Consider the following 16805-nt stretch of genomic DNA (forward strand, 5'->3'; position numbering starts at 1 on the left):
ATACTATAAATCCACCTCTCATTTTATTCACTTCATACATGCTATTACACACTCTGTGCCATCATAGTATGTTTTCATACATCCTCCCTTCTTTCACACCCTATGTATATCGTACATTAATGGTGTACCCCCCCTCCCCCTATGTATATCGTGCATTAATGGCGTGCCCCATGCATATAAGCATGTACATACTGTGCTTGGCTTTACATGAGGATACTCATTACAAGAACTTATTTCAAGCGATAGTCTATGAGCATGTATTTCACTTAGTCCAAGAGCTTGATCACCAAGCCTCGAGAAACCAGCAATCCTTGCGAGTACGTGTACCTCTTCTCGCTCCGGGCCCATAATTTGTGGGGGTTTCTATACTGAAACTATACCTGGCATCTGGTTCTTACCTCAGGGCCATGTTAGCGTCAACTCAATCCTACTAACCCTTCAAATGGGACATCTCGATGGACTAATGACTAATCAGCCCATGATCACACATAACTGTGGTGTCATGCATTTGGTATTTTTTAATTTTAGGGGGGGAACTTGCTATGACTCAGCTATGACCGTAAAGGTCTCGTCGCAGTCAAATCAGCTGTAGCTGGGCTTATTCATCTTTCGAGGCTCCTCATGGACACCCATAAGGTGCAATTCAGTCAATGGTCACAGGACATAACACTATAGATCACCCGGACTGGCGTTACGTGTACGTACGTGTACGTACGTGTACGCACGTGTACGTACGTGTACGCACGTGTACGTACGTGTACGCACGTGTACGCACGTGTACGTACGTGTACGCACGTGTACGTACGTGTACGTACGTGTACGCACGTGTACGCACGTGTACGTACGTGTACGCACGTGTACGTACGTGTACGCACGTGTACGCACGTGTACGCACGTGTACGTACGTGTACGCACGTGTACGTACGTGTACGCACGTGTACGCACGTGTACGTACGTGTACGCACGTGTACGCACGTGTACGCACGTGTACGCACGTGTACGCACGTGTACGTACGTGTACGCGTACGTATTTTAGATACTAAGTTAGCTTAGACAAACCCCCCTTACCCCCCGTAACTTCAAGAAGCTTACATATACTTATGGATGTCCTGCCAAACCCCAAAAACAAGACTAAATATATGCGCAAACATGAAGTCACTTACACCTAAACCCATATAATTAAGCTAACCCCCCAGCCAATGTTGCAACAACTACGGACATGGGACTCTAAATTTTAATTTATCTATAGATATTTTTCTTTTACTGTGTCTCCCCAGCATTGATTTTTTAATTATCATTATTCCACACCACCAATTTCCATTGAGCTATTTCACATGAGTTCCAAATCAATTATGTTCATGTAGCTTAACGAATAAAGCAAGGTACTGAAAATGCCTAGATGGGTCACGCTACCCCATAGACATAAAGGTTTGGTCCTAGCCTTCCTATTAGCCATTAACAAGATTACACATGTAAGTCTCCACGCTCCAGTGAAAATGCCCCTTAAGTCCTCTTAGACGACCTAAAGGAGCGGGTATCAAGCACACCTTATGGTAGCTCACAACGCCTTGCTTAGCCACACCCCCACGGGAAACAGCAGTGATAAAAATTAAGCTATGAACGAAAGTTCGACTAAGCTATGTTAATACTAGGGTTGGTAAATCTCGTGCCAGCCACCGCGGTCATACGATTAACTCGAGTTAATAGGCCTACGGCGTAAAGCGTGTAAAAGAAAAAATCTCCTCTACTAAAGTTAAAGTATGATTAAGCTGTAAAAAGCTACCATTAATACTAAAATAAACTACGAAAGTGACTTTAAAATTTCTGATTACACGATAGCTAGGGCCCAAACTGGGATTAGATACCCCACTATGCCTAGCTCTAAACATAGATATTTTACTAAACAAAACTATTCGCCAGAGAACTACTAGCAACAGCTTAAAACTCAAAGGACTTGGCGGTGCTTTATATCCCCCTAGAGGAGCCTGTTCTGTAATCGATAAACCCCGATAGACCTCACCATCCCTTGCTAATTCAGTTTATATACCGCCATCTTCAGCAAACCCTTAAAAGGAAAAAAAGTAAGCATAACTACCCTACATAAAAAAGTTAGGTCAAGGTGTAACCTATGGGCTGGGAAGAAATGGGCTACATTTTCTATTCAAGAACAACTTCTACGAAAACTTTTATGAAACTAAAAGCTAAAGGCGGATTTAGTAGTAAATTAAGAATAGAGAGCTTAATTGAACAGGGCAATGAAGCACGCACACACCGCCCGTCACCCTCCTCGAGTGATATAATTTAATTATAACCTATTTAAACTAAGCAAAGCATAAGAGGAGACAAGTCGTAACAAGGTAAGCATACTGGAAAGTGTGCTTGGATGAGCCAAAGTGTAGCTTAAACAAAGCGTCTGGCTTACATCCAGAAGATTTCATTAATATATGACTACTTTGAACCCAAAGCTAGCCCAAGCAACAATGACTAGTAAAACCATTATGAAACATTCAAACAAAACATTTAGTAGCATGACTAGAGTATAGGAGATAGAAATTTTTAACTGGAGCTATAGAGAGAGTACCGCAAGGGAATGATGAAAGATTACCTAAAGTGATAAACAGCAAAGATTGCCCCTTCTACCTTTTGTATAATGAGTTAGCTAGAAATAACTTAACAAAGAGAACTTAAGCTAAGTCCCCCGAAACCAGACGAGCTACCTATGAACAATCCACTGGGATGAACTCATCTATGTTGCAAAATAGTGAGAAGATCCATAGGTAGAGGTGAAAGGCCTAACGAGCCTGGTGATAGCTGGTTGCCCAGAATAGAATTTTAGTTCGACTTTAAACCTGCCTACAAAACTAATAATTCTAATGCAGATTTAAAATATATTCTAAAAAGGTACAGCTTTTTAGAGTTAAGGATACAGCCTTACTTAGAGAGTAAATATTTATATAAGCCATAGTAGGCCTAGAGGCAGCCATCAATTAAGAAAGCGTTAAAGCTCAACATCTCTATTAACTTAATACCAAGAATATTTAATCAACTCCTAATGTATTACTGGGTCAATCTATTTAAATATAGAAGTGATAATGCTAATATGAGTAACAAGAAATATTTCTCCCATGCATAAGCTTATAACAGCAACGGATAACCACTGATAGTTAACAACAACATAGAAATAACCTAATGATAAAACACCTATTAAATCAATTGTTAGTCCAACACAGGCATGCAATCAGGGAAAGATTAAAAGAAGTGAAAGGAACTCGGCAAATACAAACCCCGCCTGTTTACCAAAAACATCACCTCCAGCATTTCCAGTATTGGAGGCACTGCCTGCCCGGTGACATCAGTTAAACGGCCGCGGTATTCTGACCGTGCAAAGGTAGCATAATCATTTGTTCTCTAAATAAGGACTTGTATGAATGGCCACACGAGGGTTTAACTGTCTCTTACTTCCAATCAGTGAAATTGACCTCCCCGTGAAGAGGCGGGGATAAGACAATAAGACGAGAAGACCCTATGGAGCTTTAATTAACTAATTCAAAAAGAAACTACTAACGACCCAACAGGAATAATATATCTCTTTTATGAATTAGCAATTTAGGTTGGGGCGACCTCGGAGGACAAAATAGCCTCCGAGTGATTATAAATCTAGACTTACCAGTCAAAATGCTTAATCACTTATTGATCCAAAAATTCTTTTGATCAACGGAACAAGTTACCCTAGGGATAACAGCGCAATCCTATCCGAGAGTCCATATCGACAATAGGGTTTACGACCTCGATGTTGGATCAGGACATCCTAATGGTGCAGCAGCTATTAAAGGTTCGTTTGTTCAACGATTAAAGTCCTACGTGATCTGAGTTCAGACCGGAGCAATCCAGGTCGGTTTCTATCTATTCAAATAATTTCTCCCAGTACGAAAGGACAAGAGAAATAAGGCCTACTTCTCTGAAGCGCCTTAAGACCAATAGATGAATTTATCTAAATCTAGTAAATCTAACTCCAATATTGCCCAAGAGACAGGGCTTTGTTAGGGTGGCAGAGCCCGGTAATTGTGCAAAACTTAAACTCTTGTGTCCAGAGGTTCAATTCCTCTCCCTAGCATATGTTTATAATTAACATCTTCTCACTAATTGTACCTATTCTTCTTGCTGTAGCCTTTCTGACTCTAGTAGAACGAAAAGTACTAGGCTACATACAGCTTCGAAAAGGCCCAAATATTGTAGGTCCATATGGTCTCCTACAACCAATCGCAGATGCCGTAAAACTCTTTACTAAAGAACCTTTACGACCACTTACGTCATCCATAACTATATTTATTATAGCCCCTATTCTAGCCTTAACACTAGCTCTGACCATGTGAGTCCCCTTACCAATACCGCACCCCCTTATTAACATAAACCTAGGAGTACTATTCATACTAGCTATATCAAGTCTAGCTGTATACTCTATTCTCTGATCTGGATGAGCCTCAAACTCAAAATATGCCCTAATTGGAGCCCTACGAGCCGTAGCTCAAACGATCTCATATGAAGTCACACTAGCCATTATCCTTTTATCCGTTCTACTAATAAATGGCTCATTTACGCTATCCACGCTAATCATTACCCAAGAACATCTTTGATTAATCTTCCCTGCATGACCACTAGCTATAATATGATTTATTTCTACCCTAGCAGAAACAAATCGAGCCCCCTTTGACCTAACAGAAGGAGAATCAGAACTAGTCTCTGGGTTTAATGTCGAATATGCAGCAGGTCCATTTGCCCTGTTCTTCCTAGCAGAATATGCCAACATCATCATAATAAATGCTCTTACAACTATTCTATTCTTCGGAGCATTTCACAGCCCCTACATACCAGAATTATACATTGTTAATTTTACCGTAAAAACTTTACTCCTCACAATCTCTTTTCTATGAATCCGAGCATCATATCCTCGATTCCGATACGACCAACTAATACACCTACTATGAAAAAACTTTCTACCTCTCACACTAGCTCTATGTATATGACATGTAACTCTACCTATTATTACAGCAAGCATTCCACCTCAAACGTAAGAAATATGTCTGACAAAAGAATTACTTTGATAGAGTAAGCCATAGGGGTTTAAGTCCCCTTATTTCTAGAATCATAGGAATCGAACCTAATCTTAAGAACTCAAAAATCTTCGTGCTACCTAACTACACCATATCCTAAAGTAAGGTCAGCTAAATAAGCTATCGGGCCCATACCCCGAAAATGTTGGTTTATCCCCTTCCCATACTAATAAAACCAGCCATCCTTATTACCATTACATCCACCGTTGTCTTAGGAACTATAATTGTTCTATTTAGCTCCCACTGATTCATAATCTGAGTTGGCTTTGAAATAAATATACTAGCCATTATCCCAATTCTAATAAAAAAATATAACCCACGAGCCATAGAAGCTTCCACAAAATATTTTCTAACACAAGCTACAGCATCCATGCTTCTAATGCTAAGCATCATCATCAATCTACTATGCTCAGGACACTGGACAGTTTCAACAATTCCCAATCCAGTAGCATCTACCATAATTACTATTGCTCTAACAATAAAACTTGGCCTATCACCATTTCACTTTTGAGTCCCAGAAGTTACACAAGGCATTTCCTTATCTTCAGGAATAATCCTATTAACATGACAAAAAATTGCACCTTTATCCATTCTATACCAAATTTCACCATCCGTTAACTCAAATCTCTTACTAATAATAGCTATCACATCCATACTGGTAGGAGGCTGAGGAGGATTAAATCAAACCCAACTCCGAAAAATCTTGGCATACTCCTCAATTACCCATATAGGCTGAATGGCTGCTATTATAGTATATAATCCTACCCTAGCAATTCTTAACCTAACAATTTACATCATAATAACTCTAGGAACATTTATACTATTCATACATAGCTCATCTACAACAACACTATCACTATCTTATACATGAAATAAATTCCCATTAATAGCCCCACTAATCTTAATACTTATACTATCACTAGGAGGCCTCCCTCCTCTCTCAGGCTTTATCCCCAAATGAATAATTATTCAAGAATTAACAAAAAACGACATAATTATTATACCTACACTTATAGCCATTACAGCCCTACTAAACCTATATTTTTACACACGCCTAACATATACTACAGCACTAACTATATTTCCCGCAACAAATAATATAAAAATAAAATGACAATTCGAAACCACAAAAAAGACAACTCTCCTAGCCCCTCTAATCGTGACATCAACTATACTACTACCACTAACCCCAATACTAGCAGCTCTTGATTAGAGATTTAGGCTAAACAGACCAAGGGCCTTCAAAGCCTCAAGTAAGTGAAAATCCACTTAATCTCTGCAATATTTAAGGACTGCAAGAATCTACCTCACATCAACTGAACGCAAAACAATCGCTTTAATTAAGCTAAGCCCTTCTAGATCGGTGGGCTTTTACCCCACAAAACTTTAGTTAACAGCTAAAAACCCTAGACAACTGGCTTCAATCTACTTCTCCCGCCGCGTAGGAAAAAAAGGCGGGAGAAGCCCCGGCAGAATTGAAGCTGCTTCTTTGAATTTGCAATTCAATATGATTACTCACCACAGAGCCTGGTAAAAAGAGGACTTAACCCCCATTCTTAGATTTACAGTCTAGTGCTTTTATCAGCCATTTTACCTATGTTCATTAACCGATGACTGTTTTCCACCAACCACAAAGATATTGGCACTCTTTATCTTCTGTTTGGCGCATGAGCTGGTATAACGGGCACTGCTCTTAGCCTTCTAATCCGTGCTGAATTAGGTCAGCCTGGAGCTCTGTTAGGAGATGACCAAATTTACAATGTAGTTGTAACTGCCCACGCATTCGTAATAATCTTCTTTATAGTTATGCCTATTATGATCGGAGGCTTTGGAAATTGACTAGTACCTTTGATAATTGGTGCGCCTGATATAGCATTTCCCCGAATAAACAATATGAGTTTCTGATTACTACCTCCATCCTTTCTTCTCCTTCTGGCTTCTTCCATAGTAGAAGCAGGCGCAGGGACTGGATGAACTGTATACCCTCCTCTAGCAGGTAACTTAGCCCATGCAGGAGCATCAGTAGACCTAACAATCTTTTCTCTACATCTGGCAGGGGTTTCTTCTATTTTAGGGGCTATTAACTTTATTACCACTATCATCAACATGAAACCCCCTGCAATATCTCAATATCAAACTCCCCTATTCGTGTGATCAGTACTTATCACAGCAGTACTTCTCCTTCTATCTTTACCAGTCTTAGCAGCTGGAATTACTATACTACTTACAGATCGAAATCTCAATACTACTTTCTTCGACCCGGCCGGAGGAGGGGATCCCATTCTATATCAACATCTATTTTGATTCTTTGGCCATCCTGAAGTCTATATTCTAATCCTCCCTGGGTTTGGAATAATTTCACACATTGTCACATACTATTCAGGAAAGAAAGAGCCCTTTGGTTATATGGGAATAGTGTGGGCAATAATGTCAATTGGATTCTTAGGATTTATTGTATGGGCCCATCATATATTTACTGTAGGCATAGATGTTGATACACGAGCCTATTTTACCTCGGCCACTATAATTATTGCAATCCCGACAGGAGTTAAAGTATTCAGCTGACTAGCTACCCTGCATGGAGGAAATATTAAGTGATCCCCTGCCATAATGTGAGCCCTAGGTTTCATTTTTCTATTTACAGTAGGGGGTCTTACAGGCATTGTTCTAGCTAACTCATCTCTGGACATTGTCCTCCATGACACATACTACGTAGTAGCACACTTCCACTATGTACTATCAATAGGGGCCGTGTTCGCTATTATAGGAGGCTTCGTCCATTGATTCCCATTATTTTCGGGCTATACACTTAATAATACATGAGCAAAAATTCACTTCGTAATTATATTTGTTGGAGTCAATATAACATTCTTCCCCCAGCACTTCCTAGGTCTATCAGGTATGCCTCGACGATATTCTGATTATCCAGACGCCTATACAGCATGAAACACAGTGTCTTCAATGGGTTCATTCATTTCACTAACAGCAGTTATGTTAATAATTTTCATAATTTGAGAAGCCTTCGCATCTAAACGAGAAGTGGCAGTGATTGAGCTTACTACAACTAATATTGAATGGCTCCACGGATGTCCTCCCCCATACCATACATTCGAAGAGCCCGCCCACGTCATACTGAAATAAGAAAGGAAGGAATCGAACCCTCTAGAATTGGTTTCAAGCCAGCATCATAACCACTATGTCTCTCTCAATAAAGAGGTATTAGTAAAAATTACATAACTTTGTCAAAGTTGAATTATAGGTGAAAATCCTTTATATCTCTATGGCGCATCCCTTTCAAACAGGCCTTCAAGATGCAACTTCCCCCATCATGGAAGAACTCCTACACTTCCATGATCATACACTAATAATTGTATTCTTAATTAGTTCCTTAGTTCTCTATATCATTTCAATTATATTAACTACTAAATTAACACATACAAATACAATAGACGCACAAGAAGTGGAGACAGTATGAACTATTCTACCAGCTATCATCTTAATTATAATTGCACTTCCATCACTACGAATTCTTTATATGATAGATGAAATTAATAACCCATCATTAACTGTAAAGACTATGGGGCATCAATGATACTGAAGCTATGAGTATACAGATTATGAAGACTTGAGCTTCGATTCTTATATAACCCCAACACAAGAATTAAAGCCCGGAGAGCTGCGATTACTAGAGGTAGATAATCGAGTAGTACTACCCATAGAAATAACAATTCGCATATTAATTTCCTCAGAAGATGTGCTACATTCGTGAGCTGTCCCATCTCTAGGACTAAAAACTGATGCAATCCCGGGGCGATTAAATCAAACAACTCTTATGGCCATGCGACCAGGACTATATTATGGCCAATGCTCAGAGATTTGCGGTTCTAATCATAGCTTTATACCCATTGTACTTGAAATAGTTCCGCTGTCTTACTTTGAAAAATGATCCGCTTCAATACTATAAAATCATTAAGAAGCTTTATAGCGTTAACCTTTTAAGTTAAAGACTGAGAGTGCAAGTCTCTCCTTAATGGAAATGCCACAATTAGACACATCCACATGATTTATTACAATCCTATCCATGATCTTAACACTATTTATTATATTTCAGTTAAAAGTCTCAAAACACAACTATCCTGAGTTTCCTGAATTAAAAACAACCCCACTATCAAAAAAACCTATGCCTTGAGAAGAAAAATGAACGAAAATCTGTTCGCCTCTTTTACTACCCCAATGATAATAGGAGTACCAATTGTGGTTCTGATTATTATTTTCCCAAGTATCTTATTTCCCTCACCTAATCGATTAATCAATAACCGCCTAGCTACTGTCCAACAATGATTAATTCAATTAGTATCTAAGCATATACTGTCTATTCACAATTATAAAGGACAAACCTGAGCGCTAATACTAATGTCATTAATTTTATTTATTGGCTCAACTAACCTTTTAGGCCTATTACCACATTCATTCACACCTACTACACAACTATCAATAAATTTAGGAATGGCCATTCCTCTGTGAGCAGGTACAGTAGTTATAGGATTTCGACACAAAACTAAGGCATCTCTGGCCCACTTTCTACCCCAAGGAACACCTCTTCCTCTGATCCCAATGTTAGTAATTATCGAGACAATTAGTCTGTTTATTCAACCTGTGGCCCTAGCTGTACGACTGACCGCTAATATTACTGCAGGCCATCTACTTATTCATTTAATCGGAGGGGCTACCCTAGTTTTAATAAACATTAACCCTGTAACAGCCCTAATTACCTTTATTATTCTTATTCTACTTACTATTCTCGAATTAGCTGTAGCTCTTATCCAAGCCTATGTTTTCACCCTACTAGTTAGTCTATACTTACATGATAATACCTAATGATCCACCAAACACATGCATATCATATAGTTAACCCAAGCCCATGGCCACTTACAGGAGCTCTCTCGGCTCTTCTTATAACATCAGGACTAATTATATGATTTCACTTTAACTCGGTATACTTACTAATACTAGGCCTCACCACCAACATACTTACCATGTACCAATGATGACGAGATATCGTCCGGGAAAGTACCTTCCAAGGCCATCACACCCCAATCGTCCAAAAAGGACTACGATATGGAATAGTCTTATTTATTGTATCAGAAGTATTTTTCTTCGCGGGATTCTTTTGGGCCTTCTACCACTCAAGCCTAGCACCTACTCCTGAATTAGGAGCATGTTGACCACCTACAGGTATCATCCCCTTAAATCCGCTAGAAGTTCCACTACTTAACACCTCTGTACTTCTAGCATCTGGGGTATCTATCACTTGAGCTCATCATAGTCTAATAGAAGGAGACCGCAAACATATGCTCCAAGCCCTATTTATTACTATTTCACTAGGAGTTTATTTTACACTTCTACAAGCCTCAGAATACTATGAGACATCCTTTACTATTTCAGATGGAGTGTATGGTTCAACCTTCTTTATAGCAACTGGATTTCATGGGCTTCATGTAATTATTGGTTCAACTTTTCTTACTGTGTGTTTTCTACGACAACTGCACTTTCACTTTACATCCAACCATCACTTTGGCTTTGAAGCGGCAGCATGATACTGACACTTCGTAGACGTTGTATGGCTTTTCCTTTATGTTTCTATTTACTGATGAGGATCCTACTTCTTTAGTATTAACTAGTACGATTGACCTCCAATCAATAGGCTCTGGTACAAGCCAGAAAGAAGTAATAAACCTAATTCTAGCACTTCTAACCAACGTATTATTAGCCTCTCTGCTCGTTCTTATTGCATTCTGACTGCCACAACTAAATATCTATGCAGAAAAAGTAAGTCCTTATGAATGTGGATTTGATCCTATAGGATCAGCACGCCTTCCTTTCTCTATAAAATTTTTTCTAGTAGCTATTACATTCCTTTTATTCGACTTAGAAATTGCTCTACTCCTCCCGCTTCCTTGAGCATTACAGACTAACAACTTAATAACTATACTTATTATAGCTCTATTACTCATTTCCCTATTAGCCGCAAGCCTAGCTTATGAGTGAACCGAAAAAGGGCTAGAATGGGCCGAATATGATAATTAGTTTAAACTAAAATAAGTGATTTCGACTCACTAGATTATGACTAACATCATAATTATCAAATGTCTGTGGTCTATATTAATCTCTTTCTAGCCTTTACTATATCCTTAATAGGGCTACTCATCTATCGATCCCATTTAATATCCTCCCTATTATGCTTAGAAGGCATGATGCTGTCACTATTTGTTATACTAGCAGTAACAATCCTAAGTAACCACTTCACACTAGCCAGTATGACTCCAATCATTCTATTAGTATTCGCTGCCTGTGAAGCAGCGTTGGGGCTTTCTCTGCTAGTAATAGTCTCTAATACCTATGGAACTGACTACGTACAAAATCTTAACCTCCTACAATGCTAAAAATTATCCTCCCTACCATAATACTAGTACCCCTTACATGAATATCAAAGCCTAACATAATCTGAATTAATACAACAACCTATAGTCTACTCATCAGCCTTATTAGTCTGACATATCTCAATCAACTCAGTGATAATAGTCTAAACTTCTCATTAACATTCTTTACCGACTCCCTATCAGCCCCCCTGTTAGTTCTCACAACATGACTACTGCCCTTAATACTTATAGCTAGTCAATTTCACCTGTCAAAAGAGACCCTGACCCGGAAAAAATTATATATCACAATACTAATTCTCCTGCAACTATTCTTAATTATAACATTTTCTGCTACTGAGTTAATCATATTCTATATTTTATTTGAAGCTACCCTGGTACCGACTTTAGTTATCATTACTCGATGAGGAAACCAAACAGAACGACTAAACGCGGGCCTCTATTTTTTATTCTACACCTTAGTAGGATCCTTGCCCTTACTAGTTGCACTGTTATATGCCCAAAACAGCTTAGGATCACTAAATTTTCTCATAGTACAGTACTGAACTCAGCCCTTGCCAAATTCCTGATCTAACATTTTCATGTGGCTGGCATGTATAATAGCATTCATAGTAAAAATACCGCTATATGGCTTACACCTATGACTACCTAAAGCACATGTAGAAGCTCCTATTGCAGGATCCATAGTACTTGCTGCAGTACTTCTAAAACTAGGGGGATACGGTATAATGCGGATTACAACAATACTCAACCCTCTAACAAATTTTATAGCCTACCCCTTCATAATGCTCTCACTATGAGGAATAATCATAACAAGTTCTATTTGTTTACGCCAGACAGACCTAAAGTCCCTAATTGCATACTCCTCTGTTAGTCACATAGCCCTAGTCATTGTAGCAATTCTAATCCAATCCCCATGAAGCTACATAGGAGCTACTGCTCTAATAATCGCCCATGGGTTAACATCTTCTATGCTATTCTGTCTTGCAAACTCTAACTACGAGCGAACCCATAGCCGAACTATAATTCTCGCACGGGGCTTGCAAACGCTTCTTCCACTTATAGCAGCTTGATGACTATTAGCAGGCCTAACTAACTTAGCTCTTCCTCCTACAATTAATCTGATTGGGGAACTGTTTGTAGTGATAGCCACATTTTCATGATCCAATATTACCATTCTCTTAATAGGAGTTAACATTACCATTACTGCTCTCTACTCTCTATATATACTAATTTCTACACAGCGAGGCAAGTATACAGACCACATCAAAAATATTAAGCCATCTTATACACGAGAAAATGCCTTAATAGCCTTACATTTACTACCCCTTTTACTTCTATCTCTTAACCCTAAAGTAGTTCTAGGCTTTATTTACTGTAAATATAGTTTAACAAAAACATTAGATTGTGAATCTAGTAATAAAAGCTTAAATCTTTTTATTTACCGAAAAAGCATGCAAGAACTGCTAATTCATGCACCCATGCATAAAATCATGGCTTTTTCAACTTTTAGGGGATAGAAGTAATCCATTGGTCTTAGGAGCCAAAAAATTGGTGCAACTCCAAATAAAAGTAATTAACCTACTTACCTCCTTCACCATTACAACCCTATTTATATTAATCATGCCCATTATCCTAACCTGTACCCCAGCATATGAAAATAAACTTTACCCGCAATATGTAAAAACCACAGTCTCTTATGCCTTCACAATTAGCATAATTCCCATAGTAATATTCATCCACTCCGGACAAGAAGCAATCATCTCAAACTGACACTGAATAACCATCCAAACCCTAAAACTCAGTCTAAGCTTCAAATTAGATTACTTTTCAATAATCTTCGTACCAGTGGCCCTATTCGTCACATGGTCAATTATAGAATTCTCTATATGATATATACACGCAGATCCTAACATTAACCGATTCTTTAAATATCTACTTATATTCCTCGTCACGATAATAATTCTAGTAACCGCAAATAATCTATTTCAGCTATTTATCGGCTGAGAGGGAGTAGGAATCATATCATTTCTCCTCATTGGATGATGATATGGACGAACAGATGCTAATACGGCTGCCCTACAAGCAGTACTATACAACCGCATTGGAGATGTTGGTTTTATCATGGCCATAGCTTGATTCTTACTCAATACAAATGCATGGGACTTCCAACAAATCTTTATAATCGAGCATAAAAACCTCAATATTCCACTGGCAGGACTACTTCTAGCAGCTACCGGAAAGTCTGCCCAATTTGGACTTCACCCATGACTCCCATCAGCCATAGAAGGCCCCACTCCTGTCTCAGCACTACTTCACTCTAGCACAATAGTAGTAGCAGGCGTATTTCTTCTAGTCCGATTTCACCCCTTAATAGAACATAACAAGACAATTCAAACGGTTACCCTATGCTTAGGGGCAATAACAACCTTGTTTACAGCAATCTGCGCCCTTACCCAAAATGATATCAAAAAAATTATTGCCTTCTCCACCTCGAGCCAACTAGGACTAATAATTGTAACAATTGGTATTAATCAGCCTCATCTGGCCTTTCTCCATATCTGCACGCACGCATTCTTCAAGGCCATGCTATTTCTATGCTCCGGATCTATTATTCATAGTCTAAACAACGAACAAGATATTCGAAAGATAGGAGGGCTATTTAAAAGTCTACCATTTACCACTACTGCTCTAATCATCGGAACTCTAGCACTTACAGGAATGCCCTTCTTAACAGGATTTTACTCCAAAGACTTAATTATTGAAACCGCCAATACGTCATACACCAACGCCTGAGCCTTACTAACAACCCTTATCGCCACATCCATAACTGCCGCCTACAGTACTCGAATTGTATTTTTTACACTTCTAGGACAACCTCGCTATAGTCCCATTATCACCATTAACGAGAATAACCAGTTCCTGACTAACTCTGTCAAACGATTGCTACTAGGAAGTATCTTTGCGGGATTCCTAATCTCTCATAACATTACACCCACCACTGTCCCACAAATAACCATGCCCTGTCACCTAAAAATGATAGCCCTTACAGTAACAATCCTAGGCTTTATTCTAGCACTAGAACTTAACCTAGCCATACAAAATCTCAAATTTGACTACCCTTTAAGCACGTTCAAATTTTCAAATCAACTAGGATATTTCCCTACTACTCTGCATCGTCTCGCACCAATAATAGGTCTATCAATAAGCCAAAAAACAGCATCCATACTGCTAGATGCAATCTGACTAGAGAATGTTCTACCAAAGTCCATCTCCTACTTTCAAATAAAATCCTCAATCACAGTCTCCAACCAAAAGGGACTAATTAAACTATACTTTCTCTCCTTTATAATTACACTAATCTTAAGTCTCTTTATACTTAATTTCCACGAGTGACTTCCATAATTACCAATACACCAATAAGGAGAGATCATCCAGTAACAATAACTAATCAAGTACCATAACTATATAAAGCTGCAATTCCCATAGCCTCTTCACTAAAAAATCCTGAATCCCCTGTGTCATAAATCACCCAATCTCCTATTCCATTAAACTTAAATACTACCTCGGCTTCATCATCCTTTAAAATATAACAAACAGCCAGTAACTCAGACAACAGACCTACAATAAATGCACCTAGTACAGCCTTATTAGAAAGTCAAACCTCAGGATATTGCTCAGTGGCTATGGCCGTAGTGTACCCGAACACTACAAGTATACCCCCTAAATAAATTAAAAAGACCATTAAACCCAAAAAAGATCCTCCAAAGCTTAACACAATACCACACCCTACACCCCCACTAACAATCAAGACTAAACCTCCGTAGATAGGAGAGGGCTTAGAAGAAAACCCCGCAAAACTAACTACAAAAACGATACTTAAAATAGATACAATGTATGTTATCATCATTCTTACATGGAATCTAACCATGACCAATGACATGAAAAATCATCGTTGTATTTCAACTATAAGAACCCCAATGATCAACATCCGAAAAACTCATCCATTAGTTAAAATTATCAACAACTCATTCATTGACCTTCCAACACCATCAAACATTTCAACATGATGGAACTTTGGGTCCCTGTTAGGAGTGTGTCTGATCTTGCAAATCTTAACAGGCTTATTTCTAGCCATACACTATACATCAGATACAGCTACAGCCTTTTCATCAGTCGCACACATTTGTCGAGACGTCAACTATGGTTGATTTATCCGATATATACATGCCAATGGGGCCTCTATATTTTTTATCTGCCTATTTATACACGTAGGGCGAGGCTTATACTATGGATCATACCTATTTCCAGAGACATGGAATATCGGAATTATTCTCCTACTTACAGTTATAGCCACAGCATTCATAGGGTATGTACTACCTTGAGGACAAATATCCTTCTGAGGAGCAACCGTCATTACTAACCTACTATCAGCAATTCCTTACATTGGCACTAATCTAGTGGAGTGAGTCTGAGGGGGTTTCTCCGTAGATAAAGCAACACTAACCCGATTTTTTGCTTTTCACTTTATCCTTCCATTTATCATCTCAGCACTAGCAATAGTCCATCTATTATTCCTTCACGAAACAGGATCTAATAACCCCTCCGGAATTCCATCTGACCCAGATAAAATCCCATTTTACCCCTATCATACAATTAAAGACATCCTAGGCGTCCTATTTCTTGTCCTCGCCTTAATAACCCTGGCTTTATTCTCACCAGACCTGTTAGGAGACCCTGATAACTATACCCCTGCAAATCCACTAAGTGCCCCGCCACATATTAAGCCTGAATGGTACTTTCTATTTGCCTACGCTATCCTGCGATCTATTCCTAATAAACTAGGAGGGGTGCTAGCTCTAATCTTCTCTATTCTAATTCTAACTATTATTCCACTATTACATACATCCAAACAACGAAGCATGATATTCCGACCTCTAAGTCAATGCTTATTCTGACTCCTAGTAGCAGACCTACTCACACTAACATGAATTGGAGGACAGCCAGTAGAACACCCCTTCATTATTATTGGGCAATTGGCCTCTATTCTCTACTTTACAATTCTTCTAGTACTTATACCTATCACTAGCATTATTGAGAATAGCCTCTCAAAATGAAGAGTCTTTGTAGTATATTAATTACTTTGGTCTTGTAAACCAAAAACGGAGATTCCTCTACTTCTCCCTAAGACTCAAGGAAGGAGCAACAACCCCACTACCAGCACCCAAAGCTGGTGTTCTACTTAAACTATCCCCTG

General features: G+C 38.8%; 13 protein-coding genes and 24 non-coding genes across 37 annotated transcripts, besides 2 other annotated features; 29 read left to right on the forward strand and 8 right to left on the reverse strand. All coding sequences in view use genetic code 2, as the record gives it.

Annotated features, from left to right (window-relative positions):
* Positions 1 to 1354: a D loop.
* On the forward strand, positions 1355 to 1423 carry KEG54_t01. The gene has a single exon. It is a non-coding gene; the product is annotated as a tRNA-Phe (tRNA).
* KEG54_r02 lies at positions 1424 to 2389 on the forward strand. Its single transcript has one exon. It is a non-coding gene; the product is annotated as a s-rRNA (ribosomal RNA).
* KEG54_t02 lies at positions 2390 to 2457 on the forward strand. The gene has a single exon. It is a non-coding gene; the product is annotated as a tRNA-Val (tRNA).
* KEG54_r01 lies at positions 2458 to 4038 on the forward strand. Its single transcript has one exon. It is a non-coding gene; the product is annotated as a l-rRNA (ribosomal RNA).
* A 1-nt stretch (position 4039) lies between these two features.
* Positions 4040 to 4114, forward strand: KEG54_t03. The gene has a single exon. It is a non-coding gene; the product is annotated as a tRNA-Leu (tRNA).
* A 1-nt stretch (position 4115) lies between these two features.
* ND1 (NADH dehydrogenase subunit 1) lies at positions 4116 to 5071 on the forward strand. The gene has a single exon. A coding segment is annotated over exon 1 (956 nt).
* On the forward strand, positions 5072 to 5140 carry KEG54_t04. Its single transcript has one exon. It is a non-coding gene; the product is annotated as a tRNA-Ile (tRNA).
* KEG54_t05 lies at positions 5138 to 5210 on the reverse strand. The gene has a single exon. It is a non-coding gene; the product is annotated as a tRNA-Gln (tRNA).
* Position 5211: 1 nt separating this feature from the next.
* On the forward strand, positions 5212 to 5280 carry KEG54_t06. Its single transcript has one exon. It is a non-coding gene; the product is annotated as a tRNA-Met (tRNA).
* On the forward strand, positions 5281 to 6322 carry ND2 (NADH dehydrogenase subunit 2). The gene has a single exon. A coding segment is annotated over exon 1 (1042 nt).
* KEG54_t07 lies at positions 6323 to 6390 on the forward strand. The gene has a single exon. It is a non-coding gene; the product is annotated as a tRNA-Trp (tRNA).
* Positions 6391 to 6397: 7 nt separating this feature from the next.
* Positions 6398 to 6466, reverse strand: KEG54_t08. Its single transcript has one exon. It is a non-coding gene; the product is annotated as a tRNA-Ala (tRNA).
* Positions 6467 to 6539, reverse strand: KEG54_t09. The gene has a single exon. It is a non-coding gene; the product is annotated as a tRNA-Asn (tRNA).
* Positions 6540 to 6575: an origin of replication (origin of L-strand replication).
* On the reverse strand, positions 6573 to 6639 carry KEG54_t10. The gene has a single exon. It is a non-coding gene; the product is annotated as a tRNA-Cys (tRNA).
* On the reverse strand, positions 6640 to 6706 carry KEG54_t11. The gene has a single exon. It is a non-coding gene; the product is annotated as a tRNA-Tyr (tRNA).
* Position 6707: 1 nt separating this feature from the next.
* Positions 6708 to 8252, forward strand: COX1 (cytochrome c oxidase subunit I). Its single transcript has one exon. The coding sequence runs from the start codon at positions 6708 to 6710 to the stop codon at positions 8250 to 8252; it is 1545 nt and encodes a 514-aa protein (YP_001249286.1).
* KEG54_t12 lies at positions 8250 to 8318 on the reverse strand. Its single transcript has one exon. It is a non-coding gene; the product is annotated as a tRNA-Ser (tRNA).
* A 6-nt stretch (positions 8319 to 8324) lies between these two features.
* KEG54_t13 lies at positions 8325 to 8391 on the forward strand. Its single transcript has one exon. It is a non-coding gene; the product is annotated as a tRNA-Asp (tRNA).
* COX2 (cytochrome c oxidase subunit II) lies at positions 8392 to 9075 on the forward strand. The gene has a single exon. The coding sequence runs from the start codon at positions 8392 to 8394 to the stop codon at positions 9073 to 9075; it is 684 nt and encodes a 227-aa protein (YP_001249287.1).
* A 3-nt stretch (positions 9076 to 9078) lies between these two features.
* Positions 9079 to 9145, forward strand: KEG54_t14. Its single transcript has one exon. It is a non-coding gene; the product is annotated as a tRNA-Lys (tRNA).
* Positions 9146 to 9147: 2 nt separating this feature from the next.
* On the forward strand, positions 9148 to 9351 carry ATP8 (ATP synthase F0 subunit 8). Its single transcript has one exon. The coding sequence runs from the start codon at positions 9148 to 9150 to the stop codon at positions 9349 to 9351; it is 204 nt and encodes a 67-aa protein (YP_001249288.1).
* ATP6 (ATP synthase F0 subunit 6) lies at positions 9309 to 9989 on the forward strand. Its single transcript has one exon. It carries the CDS (start codon positions 9309 to 9311, stop codon positions 9987 to 9989), a length of 681 nt encoding a protein of 226 aa, YP_001249289.1.
* On the forward strand, positions 9989 to 10772 carry COX3 (cytochrome c oxidase subunit III). Its single transcript has one exon. A coding segment is annotated over exon 1 (784 nt).
* On the forward strand, positions 10773 to 10841 carry KEG54_t15. Its single transcript has one exon. It is a non-coding gene; the product is annotated as a tRNA-Gly (tRNA).
* On the forward strand, positions 10842 to 11188 carry ND3 (NADH dehydrogenase subunit 3). The gene has a single exon. A coding segment is annotated over exon 1 (347 nt).
* Positions 11189 to 11257, forward strand: KEG54_t16. The gene has a single exon. It is a non-coding gene; the product is annotated as a tRNA-Arg (tRNA).
* ND4L (NADH dehydrogenase subunit 4L) lies at positions 11258 to 11554 on the forward strand. The gene has a single exon. It carries the CDS (start codon positions 11258 to 11260, stop codon positions 11552 to 11554), a length of 297 nt encoding a protein of 98 aa, YP_001249292.1.
* Positions 11548 to 12925, forward strand: ND4 (NADH dehydrogenase subunit 4). Its single transcript has one exon. A coding segment is annotated over exon 1 (1378 nt).
* KEG54_t17 lies at positions 12926 to 12994 on the forward strand. Its single transcript has one exon. It is a non-coding gene; the product is annotated as a tRNA-His (tRNA).
* KEG54_t18 lies at positions 12995 to 13053 on the forward strand. The gene has a single exon. It is a non-coding gene; the product is annotated as a tRNA-Ser (tRNA).
* On the forward strand, positions 13054 to 13123 carry KEG54_t19. Its single transcript has one exon. It is a non-coding gene; the product is annotated as a tRNA-Leu (tRNA).
* ND5 (NADH dehydrogenase subunit 5) lies at positions 13124 to 14953 on the forward strand. Its single transcript has one exon. It carries the CDS (start codon positions 13124 to 13126, stop codon positions 14951 to 14953), a length of 1830 nt encoding a protein of 609 aa, YP_001249294.1.
* On the reverse strand, positions 14928 to 15455 carry ND6 (NADH dehydrogenase subunit 6). Its single transcript has one exon. The coding sequence runs from the start codon at positions 15453 to 15455 to the stop codon at positions 14928 to 14930; it is 528 nt and encodes a 175-aa protein (YP_001249295.1).
* On the reverse strand, positions 15456 to 15524 carry KEG54_t20. The gene has a single exon. It is a non-coding gene; the product is annotated as a tRNA-Glu (tRNA).
* Positions 15525 to 15528: 4 nt separating this feature from the next.
* On the forward strand, positions 15529 to 16668 carry CYTB (cytochrome b). The gene has a single exon. It carries the CDS (start codon positions 15529 to 15531, stop codon positions 16666 to 16668), a length of 1140 nt encoding a protein of 379 aa, YP_001249296.1.
* KEG54_t21 lies at positions 16669 to 16740 on the forward strand. The gene has a single exon. It is a non-coding gene; the product is annotated as a tRNA-Thr (tRNA).
* On the forward strand, positions 16740 to 16805 carry KEG54_t22. The gene has a single exon. It is a non-coding gene; the product is annotated as a tRNA-Pro (tRNA).

The sequence above is a fragment of the mitochondrial genome of Ailuropoda melanoleuca, assembly GCF_002007445.2.
Source record: "Ailuropoda melanoleuca mitochondrion, complete genome".
Taxonomy (NCBI): Eukaryota; Metazoa; Chordata; class Mammalia; order Carnivora; family Ursidae; genus Ailuropoda; species Ailuropoda melanoleuca.